Source organism: Anguilla anguilla, chromosome 8, assembly GCF_013347855.1.
Source record: "Anguilla anguilla isolate fAngAng1 chromosome 8, fAngAng1.pri, whole genome shotgun sequence".
Classification (NCBI taxonomy): Eukaryota; Metazoa; Chordata; class Actinopteri; order Anguilliformes; family Anguillidae; genus Anguilla; species Anguilla anguilla.
The window spans coordinates 28,864,413-28,876,736 of NC_049208.1; the positions used below are offsets into that span (position 1 = coordinate 28,864,413).

The 12,324-nt window shown below is 42.3% G+C and overlaps 1 protein-coding gene across 15 annotated transcripts in view; it reads left to right on the top strand.

Annotated features, from left to right (window-relative positions):
• Positions 1-12,324, top strand: part of adgrb2 (adhesion G protein-coupled receptor B2) — a 261,436-nt gene that overhangs the window by 106,191 nt on the left and 142,921 nt on the right. For 11 of the 15 annotated variants that reach the window (XR_004766568.1, XM_035429761.1, XM_035429760.1 and 8 more), the window contains exons 3-4: positions 7,648-7,728; positions 9,100-9,285. The exons of 1 other annotated variant lie outside the window; for it this stretch is intronic. Coding sequence is in view for 13 of the 14 variants with exons in the window: in XM_035429761.1 (XP_035285652.1) it covers positions 7,648-7,728; positions 9,100-9,285 (267 nt within the window). In the remaining variant the exon portion in view is untranslated. The remainder of the gene's footprint in view (positions 1-7,647; positions 7,729-9,099; positions 9,286-12,324) is intronic. 3 more of the 15 variants (XM_035429754.1, XM_035429764.1, XM_035429765.1) reach the window with 2 other exon arrangements.

The following is a 12,324-nucleotide window of genomic DNA, read 5'->3' on the forward strand; positions in this document are numbered from 1 at the left end:
GCAGAGTGCTTTGGAGCTAGGGTTGGAGTGAAAACCTACAAGATGGTAGGAACAGGGTTGGTTACTACTGCCATATAACATAACATTGACCATGACATTTATTTTTCCTTTTTGTATAGCCATTTCCTGGAATAAAATCGTGTTTATTATTATTATTATTATTTTATGTTAAAAACATTTCATTCATATCCAGGGAGATAGCCAACTACTTGCAAGTTAGATGACATGTGTAGCCATTTACTAATATGATCGCATTTCAGGCTGGAAAAATAACCCATTAAACCAGAGAAATTGCTGAGTTGTCTTAGAATCTTCATCGCCAAAGACTGTGGCAAGGCTGGCAACGAAACTTTAAGTACGTCACAATGGTTTTAGAATGTCGTTACCTCACCTGGATCATTTTTGCAGCCTGGATCAAAATTGGCGTGACAGCGCCCAAACGAGCTCCTTTGATTGGACAAAAGTGTTCTCTGATCTCTGAACAGTGCCCGCCCCTGGCTCTACAGATGCACAAATGAGTTTGCTCCACATTTCACTGAGATACTATGTGGTGCAAAAGTGAGAGCGCGTGGAACTTGTCATTTGTGACTCGTAGCAGTTGTAGTTACTGACTTGTGTTTGTGCTAGAAAAATATCCAAGAAAAAAAAAATGTATTTGTGAGAAAATATTCTACAGGTGTGCAACTCTCATTGCATGAATTCACATACTGATTTGTGGATGTGCAAATTTTGTCCACGACTTCACATTTTTTTGATACGGGTGTGTGAATGTGTTTTCCACCATATTCACTGCAGCTACTTTAGCAAAAATGTGAGCGTATGAGTTTCTTAATTTGTTATTCGTAGAATAGGATTTGTGCACCTGCAATGAAGAATTTGAGAAGGTGCAACTGTTGTGTTGTATGTGTGGGAGATAAAAAAAAATTCTACAAGTTTGCAACTCCTAAAGCATTTTTCTCTGTGACTACAAATTCCACTGTCATAGGTGCTCAGTTGTTTTGCTCCAATAATACCTTCATATTGGACTGTGGTGGGAAACCGGAGGACCCGGAGGAAACCCATGCAGACACGGGTAAAACTAGCAAACTCCGTGCTGCCCATGTTCAATTTATTTTACTCTATAAAAGTAAAAAAAAGCTAGCAGCTTTGGTTTGTGACTGTGTTTAACAAAAGAAAACAGCATTCAGATTATTCTGTAGCTGAATGTAAATATGCGTATTTTCTGTTTTGTGACATCACTTTGGGCATAGAGCATATTGAACCCTGGTCTATGAAGGCCCCAGCTTCAGCACTGCCCAAAGCTCTAAATTTAAGTTCATTCACTCAGCATCAATGTGGATGAACCACTTCATCACCTCTTCCCATTTGACATTTTTGTCGTTTAGGGTTCTATTTTCCAGCCGGTGCATGGTGTTGCGAGCCGTCACACTGGAAAAATAGGTATTTTCTTTGTGGATTTTGACGTACCTGAGTAATTTTCTGACTCTCCGCGCACCAAAGTGCTGCTGGGGGCGTGTCAGTCGAGATCAAGGAGCGGACTGCAATTTTGATGCCGCCCATTGCAATTTCCTGGTCCGTCTGGGGTGAGATTCACGCCCTCACCACTCGCCTGCTCAGACCAGGTCTACAGTGTAATTCACAGCCCAGTGTAGGGTGGATTGCAAATTTTGGGGCTTTCCCATGCAATGTGCACATGATCACAGCCTATTCATAAGCCAGTTAATGATTTTCATGGATCATATGCTGTCCAATTTGACTTTGATATGAATCCCACAAGCAGGAAAAACGCACATTTTGCATTTATTGTTCATTGTCTTTTTAAAAAATTTTTATCATTTAAATTCTGGCATTTATTTCTGTTTTTAATAGATTACGGCTGTTCTTATACTGCACTGTGGTCCCAGGGGTACTTTACTCTGTTCTTTTTCTTACACCTGCCTGGAATGAGAAGAATGACAATAAACACTACTTGAACAATCTTTTAATTTGAATTATGTCCCTGTAGTTAAAACTAGTGTTGGCACGATGCACCAAGAACAACATTCACATGAATATTTCCAAAAAAGTTATCTTTATAAAAGATTAACAATTGACTAATTTGGCTGGTTAAACCTACATATGTATCAGGCCTAATATAAAAGTGGCTATGACTGAGTGATTTTTGCATGATGCTCCTGCAAATTAAGGATGCCATTTGTGGTGACAATTCAACAAAGATTTCACAAATCACTCAGGAGAAGGATTAGCTTGTTTAGTGAGACAGAAAAAAGCTCTATTATATTTCTGTGATTTCTTTGGTCATATATCTATTTGGATGACTATTCTTTATTTCAATTTGTAGGCATAATGGAGTACATAATTGTTCACCGCAGGTGCAGAAGGTATTTTTAAGCGTTGACTTACTGTACCTTATGTGACCTGACTAAAGAGTGCCATACTGTGCTGCAGGATAGGCTTAGCTGATATTGAAGGCAACATAGCAGGCTTCTGCATGCTCACAGTTGCGCTCAAAGTAACAGCAGTCCTTGCCTTTCTGCCCACTGGTTCGTTCCCGCATGCTATCAGTTTGGTGGCTGGTGTGGGCCAGAGCACTGTCAGTTTGGCTATTCATGCAGTTTGTTCAAGTCTAGTCCAACATGCCAGTGAATACATTGCATGTGTACAACACTTGCGCAAGATGGGCATAAACTAGCTAGTTTTCCATAAGCTAACAAACATACTGTATCTCTAACTCAATTACACTGATGTCTGCTCTAGCTAGCCAGCTCATATATGGCAAATGAAGGAGGTGTGTTGACAAACGCATCAAAAGTGGGAGTTAAATAGTAATAAATAAACAAATCCCTCTAATTATAGACCTATCCAAGGCTTATTTACAAATATTTACTCTAAGATCAGGCTGCAGTAATAAATGATTCTTGTTAAAACAAGAATCATTTATTAGTTTTAAGTGATTTACAAATGGAGAGTGAAACTCATTTTCATAACATGAAAAGATGTAGACTGCTCATTGTAAGCTACAAAACCATTAGTAGGCTGGCCTATGCTTCGCACAGTCCTGGCTATAGTCATCAATATTCTGGTTTTTATGAGTTAAGACAATTTTGGTGAATGGATTAACTTGTATTTGTGATTTTTGTTTATTTACTTAAATTTAGCCAAATGCTTGATTAGTCAAAATGTTTCAGTGTAATATCAATGCATAATGTTGCTAGGTGAAATTCTTTGTCAGCAGTTATATGTGGTCATTTAAATATACAAATAAACAAGTATCTATATCAGTTATTCAGTATATGGTGGACTAAATTTCACTAGGATATCCGACCCCATACTCAAAAAAATTAATCATTGGATTTACTTTATGGAATATGGATAGTGGTTTTCATGCAGTAGTTTTAGGTATAGGCCAAAGTTGAATTTTTTTGCGGTTTTAGATATTATTAGAGTAACACTATATATTTGTAGACCACTAAAATTGGCAGCATGCTCTTAAATGGAGTGAAAAGAGGTAATTTAATTGGCTATGAGTGAATTCACACCCACTGATAGTATATTCATCATAATCCAGCCAATTTTCAACCTGTGAAATGTGCTATGAGCTGTGTGCTCGTCACTTCTAGTCATAAAAATACCAACGTTCAGTAGCCACGCCCACTGCACCCGTACATCACGCCATTGGCTGCGTCCTGCAACATTGATTCCGGAAAATAGAGTCCTTAGAGTTGATTCTGACAGATTCCAGAAGCACACACAATCCCCCGGTAATGGATATTGTAATAGGGATATTTGTCTGCTGTAGGGATGGTTAAGAATGCATTTGGCCTGGAAGGGACATGGCTGGTCATTTTCGTAATGTTTGATCAGTAGCTTAAATCACTCAAATGTTCATTGAAGGTTTGTTGATTGATCAAATTGAACAGATTGCACATGGTGGGCTATATCCTTTACCACATGCTTCCAGGAATACTTATCTGGTGTGTGCATCACACTGAAAATGAGAAATCATGATAATCCCTGTGATCCAGGCTAGTGCCTGTTCCTTTGCACCTTTAACTGAGCAAGATCCAGGCTCTGCTCAACAAAGAGAGAAATTGGCTCAACTGCTGACTCACCAAATCCTCTTTCTCAGTCTCTTTATTTCTTGGAATTATAAAGGTTTTACTTTACTGTTCCCTACTTAAAGGCCCATTCCATATTCGTCTGGAATTACAGCTACTCTCCAGTCTGAAGGGTGGTTACGATAATAAATTTGCACGGTGATTTAACGGTATGTTCATTCTTGGGCACCATTTGGAGATGTTTACACTGCCTCTCAGCTCATCTTACTGGACTTGCACTGCCATTGACTGGAAGAGCGTTCAGCCGGGGGAAGAGGATTCAAATAAGATGGGTTCCAGAGACTGTTGCATTACACTGGTGCTGATACAAAAGCAGGCCCGTTCGTACAAATCCCCTGAGAGAGGGTGATCTCGACTGTGGCATCAGACAGCGGCTGCGGATCAAAACATCCGACAGAGGGACGACAGTAGCTCCTCCGTTTGAATTCTGATCAGTGAATGCCAGCAAACATCCATATAATAATGTGCACACACAGCCGCTAGCATACTGATAACACAATCTGTACAAATATTGTATTACTGAGATAAAACACAGATAACGTACCCAGACTGTTCTGTCTCTTTTGACCCTTTCAAACAATGCCAATCCCCCACCCCTTCCCCGTGGTCGAGGTTATCTGTAGCAGACGAAGCCCCAGCCCTTTAAAGAATAGCCACGCTATTGATCAGAGTGGATGGATGGAATAGATGCCCGGGCATGCACTTGGTCGAGGCCCAGTGAATAATAAAGATACTGCCAAGCCAGACCAATTAAATCTCTTGAATTTTTACGAACGGCTTTAATTAATTTCCAGTAAAGGAACGAGAGCGAGAAACGAAGAGAGGAGAGTGGATTGCTCACCCCTTGCTTGCTGCAGAAAAAAGCTTTATGAGCGTCACTCCCAACATGCTTGCGGATGCTCAGAGCATGAAAGTAATGCTCTTTTAACTGCCAGACCGGTTTAAAATTCAGCATGATAAGGCAGGGGTTTTATATGCCAAACCTATTTGGAAGGGTTTTGATATGACAAGCATATTCTACATTATTAGGGATCCACTCTTTGCTGTTTGCAGGTGACCTTTCTGCTTTTCAGAGGGTACGAGGAATATTTATTTATTTATTTATTTATTTATTTATTTATTTATTTATTTATTTATTTCAGGGGAAGGCGTGGGTATTTTAACTATCTGCGAGAATTACAATTCAAAGTATTAGCATTGCAGGGTTTTCTCATCATATCCACCACAGCGAGGTCGCTCGCCAAGTTGTTTGTTACCCGAGCGGCACCTCCTTGGTAAATGAGGCGCGTTCGCCTGCTTTACGAGCCCCAGGGGAGCGATACCGTCACCCTGCGGTGACACGGCGCCTGGAATTAAGATGAAACACACACACCAGCGCGGGCCCTCTGCTTCAAACAAGGTGGAAGTGAAACTGTCGAGGGGCGGGGATTCGGCGGCGTCTGGGGGGATGGGAGAGACGACGTTGTCTTCCTTGACACCGTTGTTGTCTTTTCCGTGACAGCGCATATTAGCGAGAATCGTCTCAACGCGCGTTTGAGCTAACATAATCGTATTAGAGAGGGCCCAGGGGGACCCGGCGTAATCAGACCCGTTTGACAGAGCGAACGCTGGGACTCCCAGGAGTTTGATTGGATGCGCTGTTCAGAGCAAAGCCATAGATTTTTTGTTTTGTTTTGTTTTTTTTTTCTCCAGTCCTTCTTTCTTCATTCGTTCTTCTTCTTCTTCATCTTGGGGAATTCAGTGTTCAGTATGTAATCACTCTCTGCATTCAAACAGCACTCGTTAAATTGTTTTGGGTTTAAGGGTACGAGTTGCATCAGTAATCCCCCCTGACTATGCCTTTGCCTAAGGGTAATATAGCATTAGAAGCCACTTGCTATTGTCATTACTTCTTCCAGCATTCGTGCCAAACTTGTCACCTACACTTCTAGTGAACAGTCAATATGCAAATGCTGTTGGCTATGAAATCATGCAACCTCGCATTAAGAATAATTATTTTTAAATGAATGAAAGACTCAGAAGGCCATATTGTATAGAATCCCCATATTGTTTCAAATATGTATGCAAATCATATATGAAAATTAATTAAACAACCCTCTCAAACCTCTTTGGTAACATTAATACAACAATCCAGTTATTCTGTTTGAAGCATAGATGGTATCCGTGATTATAAATGTAGTGAAGCTGTAACCCAGTGAGGTAAATAACTAACCCACCACCGCACAGAATGAGGTATTACCGATCACTCTGGAATATGGCTCTAGTAATTTTAATGTCCACAGGCTTCTACATTTTTTGATGAGCGTTACATTTCATTGCTGCTCTGCATCGATCAGTGTTTGTCCCCCAGAATGTACGTGTGTGTAACAGTCTTTTTGAGTGGTGGGATGGGCTTCTGAAAGGGCTATGAAATCTTAATATGAAAACATAACAGTTTTTTTATGATCAGGAGGAACATCATCCATAGATTACATTCAGGACAGCCCTGGCTCCTCCTGCTGTACCAACCTGCCTTTGTACTAATCATGTAAAATGGAAATGTCACAAGGTTTAAGAACCTGTTCCTACCGCCCAGTTAGCAGCCATCTCTCTCTCATTTCCCAGTGCCCAGGACCACCCATCCTCACAAATAGCTCATCAGCTGCTATACAGGTTGTGTTCTCAACAATTCAGGCACATGTTAGGCAAATACAGTGTAGTAGCAAGTTGTTGTTGTGGTTTTTTTTTTCTTCTTCTTCTGCTTTATGGTAAAAGTTAGTTGTCAGTAGAAGTTAAAGTAGCAGTAGTCATAAAAATTTTAATGCTAAATGCTTGTGGGTTGTTCTCAAAAACTTTTTTTCTCCCCCTCAACATCCATTAACAGTAAACAGCCTTGTAATTTTCAACACTTATGTGTGTGCCTGAAAGTGTTTGTTCTATTTCTGTTTTGTAGGTCCTTTCTTCGCTGTTTGTCCATTTAAAGTCACATCCTCTTTTCATGCCTTTTCATATTGAAATAAGGACTTTTTTTCTTTGTTTTTCAATAAACTTATTAAACATTAATGGCACCTTCATTTTAAATGAACAATTCAAGCTAAAGTGGCTACAGCTGCCCTTTCATGATAAGGCGCACAATTTATGTTCCCTGTTATGACATCTCACACTGTGCCAGACAGCTCAGCTACTTTGTTCAGATCTGGATTGGCAGGAAGCAGCATTTCTTTGCAATACGTTACATGGCTTTATGTATACAGTGGAGCTATTTCATGTGACATCATAGCCTGTCCTCCTGGGATTCAGTAAAGTAAGCAAGATCAGGGTCTGTAAAGAGTGGCAATGCATGTTTCCCCTGGCCTGTACTAACCTTATCCATTATGAGCTACAATTCAGAACTGGCATTGATTCTGTTTTATGAATACTGTGGATTGTGATCTAGTCCGTCCACACACCTTTTTTGAATCCATGGGAAAAAAAGGCTAGCATACTGTTCTTTAGCACTGTAGCATGCGTCTTTGATCCTCAGTGCATCTTCTGCCTTTGTCTTTGGCAGAACCAGAAGATGATGAACAGAAGGTGAAAACACAGAGACCAAGGTCTGCAGACCAGCCGGGGGTCTTCCAGGCCCAGACAGGTGAGGTTCTGGTCTGACCAACGCCTCTGTTCTCTGCCATTCATTCTCATGCTGCTAAGGTGCTTCTGGGAATTCTGGAAAAGTCTGAATTTTCTCTAGTGCTGGATCAGGTCCATCATGCTCTCTTGACGTGTATGCAGAGTGTGGGTGAGCTCTAACACAATGGTACCTCAGGTGGGGTCTTCTGTTTAAAGGGTTGAAGGCCAAGGCTTCAACCCAGAATCCCGTGCTTCTGGGGTCTCCTGTACTTCATGGCCCTTGTGCGACCTCCCAATTGCTTCAGTCAGCTGATTTGGAGCCATTTTGGGAGCACTGTGGTTGACCCGTGTGAATGCATAGTCATGGCCCTCGCCAAGGGCAGACGTCGTAAAAGCATACGCTTTCCGAGACAGCTGTCATCTTCAGTTACATTCTCCTCCACCCCATACCCCTCCTGCCGAAAAAGGCTTTGCTCTGCACATCTCTCGTGTTAATTAAATCCTTTCTCCAGCATAAATTGACAAGGTGCTCGTGAATATCGCCCATCTGACAGACACGTTGGACAGAACACAGCCTTGTGACAGGCTATTTTCTCACATTAACCTATAGATGTAGATGAGGGTGAACATGCGCACTGTTTCCAACACTGTCATGTTGTATAGGGAGACAGGTGAGAGTTGCTGCCTAAAAGCAATGCAGAACACAATGGCTTACATTCTGTGGGTAGACGGAAAGGCACAAATCTTTTTTAAAGCCACATTTGCGTAATAATAGTTTACAAACACGCCCCACATTGGTGTCTACCAGTACAGTACATCTAACTTGCACCAGAATGCATTGTCCGGACCCAGCTGGTATTTTTGGTGAGTCTATTTGTCCTTGCTGCCCACTCTCTCCTCTGTTGAGGCCTTTCATATTTCTGTCATATTTAATTTATTGTCTGTATTCAGTTGTCATTTGTCCTTTACCGTGACACACAATTCTATTTCATTGCATTGATTGCTTGATATATAATAAATCACAAAATGAACTTGCCAAACTGTATCACTTGTACGTCATAATTAAGGACAAATGTTGATTGAATCATGGCTTGCATCTGTGTTATTACAGTGGCTTACTATTCATTTCCAGTACCTGAGCTCCTCATTGCCTCAGTCTCAAATTTCTTGGAATGTCTGTGCTTTCGGATGCCCCTTGTCAGTCTACCCACCTAGTCTGTCTGGCAAAGTCGTGCGTGTACCACGTCCTCCCCCCTCTTTCCCGCATCCTCGCTTTCCAAATCGCCCTCATCTCTTACCCTCTCAGCCGGCTCAGTCATTTGGCTGGCTCTGCTCTCTCCGCCCTGTCTGGCCATCACTCCCTCTGTCTCACTCTCGCTCCATCCTGGACCAGGTGACCCGGCGGCAGAGGAGTGGTCGCAGTGGAGCGTGTGCTCCCTGACGTGCGGGCAGGGCTTGCAGGTCCGCACGCGCTCCTGCGTCTCCTCCCCCTACGGCACCCTCTGCAGCGGCCCGCTGAGGGAGACGCGCCTCTGCAACAACACCGCCACCTGCCCAGGTGAGCTGCAGCGCAGAGCAGGTACGGAGTGGGTGCCACGGAGACGCAGCACAGCCGCAGCACAGGCACACAAAGCATAAAGCACACCAAACACAGACCTCCATCACATATACACATCACAGATGAAGCACAGACCTACAGCACATACACACATCACAGATGAAGCACAGACCTACAGCACATGCACACATCACAGATGAAGCACAGACCTACAGCACATACACACATCACAGATGAAGCACAGACTTACAGCACATACACACCAAATAAATAAAGCACAGATCAACAGCACATACACACATCACAAATAAAGCACAGACTTACAGCACATACACACAAAACAAATAAAGCACAGACCTACAGCACGTACACACAAAACCTACAGCACGTACACATAAAGCACAGATCGACAGCACATACACACAAAGCACATAAATCACAGACCTACAGCATATACACACATCACCGATAAAGCAGTCACAACTTTGCAGTGCAAAGACGCAGCACAGACATGCAGCAATGGCAGCACAGACACTGCAACAACACAACGCAAGCTGCCCAGGCACAGCGCACAGTGGACAAAGACACAGAGCTGGCACAAAGTAGAGGTGAAGCTGGGACACAGCATTTATTGGCATACAGCACAGCCATGACACAGTTGCCTGGGTACTGCTGGGCCATGCTGCAGTACAACACTATGGCACACTAATGCCGCATCCCCCACTGCAGATCTCACTGCTCTGGGATGTTTTCAAAAAAATCCTGCAACACTAATGTGGGTAAACCAGGGTAAATGGCAGCGTGCTTTGTTTTTAATGAAAAGTCCCCGTAAAACCTTCCTGATCCACAGTGCACAATGCAGAGAGTCTTTGGCCTAACCCTGGCTTGCTGTTTCCAATCTCAAATTAACAGAGGCTTTGCCAACATACACATCTGCACTGGCTGAAATTCTGATAGAGATGATAACAGGTTGCATCCGCTGCGACAGAATCTTATCCATGGAGGTTTAAAAGTGAATGCAACAGTTTCAACCAATAGGGGTCGGGCATTCTGTTTATAGTCAGTGACCAAGATAATAAATGTCTTCTTGAATCAAGATGTACAAGGGCGCCCCAGTTCCAACCGCATTGTAAACAAAATCTCTTGTGATTCCAGTGCTGCGATTATTACTGGAAATGTTTGAATGGAAATTGTTGGTGTCCTACATTGCAGCATTGCTATATTTGAAATATGGGGGTCTGCGAGCGTCCCTGATGGAAATTCTCCCAGGCAATTTAGTTATTTCTACCGTTATTTTTTTTTTTTTGCATGTCAGACATATTTGAACTACAGCTCATCATACTTGCAAAAGAAGGATTTGTACACCGAAAGGACCAAGGCCAGAGCAGGATGGACTTTGCGCCATTAAGTGGGCAGATGCATTTTAAATTGCTTTTACTTATTTATTTAATTTGCTGGACTTGGCATTTATGGATGATTTTAGTCGGAGACCGGGCCCGTCTTTATTTGTCAGTGTTTGTTGCAGATGTTGTATTTATGCAAATCATTTACTTCAGTTTGTTTGCGCAAGTGTCTCATTTCCCCTTCAGTGTCATTATTAATTTCCTGCATCGTTTCTTTGATGGAATATCGGTTGCTATGTTCTCTCTCTCTCTCTCTCACGTCTTCTGTTTATCTTGGCTTCGGGGCAAAAGCAGTTGTTCTGAACTGTGTGTGAGATGATAGGAAAATCAAAATGGACTGTTTCTACGGGCATCTTAACCGCTCATCCGCTCGATTTCCACGGACTCCTTCACCGCAGACCACTTGGGGGAGAAAAAAAAAACGGCTGTGGTTCATATGATTTATTGATCGCTTTACGTTCATGAACCTGTTTGTACAAGCTGAGAGGAATGCGCTGCTCTGCGTGTCTGTTGGATAATAACGGAGTGAGCAAAAAGACCATGGTGTTGGTTGCTCAGGACTGCTTCCATGAGTCCAAATAAATGTGCAAACCGTTGGTGTGTTAAATGTCAGAACACCAGGTCATTTCATAACTTTTGGGATTTGTGTCGTCTAGAGAGTTTATAAATAGTAAACACGGAAATAAAATTAGCACTTAGCTGATGAAAATTTGCTGATCTGCTCGCTGCAGTGAGTGAATGTCAGAGTTGCACCATAGTTGCAGTCCCAGAGTCAGTATATTATGTGATAATATGATTAAAAAGAGGCGCATGTAGTTTATTGACTTGGACAAGGTCTTTGTTCTGAGCCTATTTAGCAGATCCAGTACAGTGCCCTGCATGCGCATATTCCTATTCTTTTAATATGTATGACGAAGCTTGCGAGCAATTTACACTGACTCCTCTGGTTATTCATAATTCAACAGCAACCTTTAAGCTACTTTATGGTGTGAAACCTTACGGCAGTGACCCCTCTCCGGAGGGAGGCAATTGGAGAGGGGTGGGTAACTAGAGGTACAGCTGCTAAGTGGTCCCTTCTCTCTTGATTTCTGCTCTGTAACTTGGCTCCAGTTCAAACAGAATTGATTAGCGAAAGCAATTATGCTCAAGTTTATTTTGCAAGGAGTTGACTTATTATTCAGAATTGATCATCTGTGCAGGCTGAATTAAGGAGCTGCGCCACTTTAAAAAATCTAGTTACAGTCAATTGGCTTTCTGTCCTAAATGACACCTCCCTTTAACCCGCTCGGCACCGCCCCATCCCCATTCCCCCGTCCTGCCAACTGGTTCATCAATAGCCATTTTCCTGGAAATTAACTCCACAAATGAACGCTTTGTAAACTTTATCTGGCGTAAATGAGGATTATACAGCTAGCCATCTGCCACGCTTTTTTTTTTTTTTGGGCACAAGAAGGCAGGGAAATGTAGTCCTAATGCTGTGAATATGCACCTCGCGAGACCTTGGAGCCACATCTACCCAGAACATTTTTGCGCTTGCATATTACATTTTTAAATTGCATCTCGTGGATGTTTGATCAGGTCCAGGCAAGGCCGAGGTCTCCTGTTTACAGCTGACGTTGGTTCAAAAGAAAGCAGATAATGAGGAAACAAGACTTAA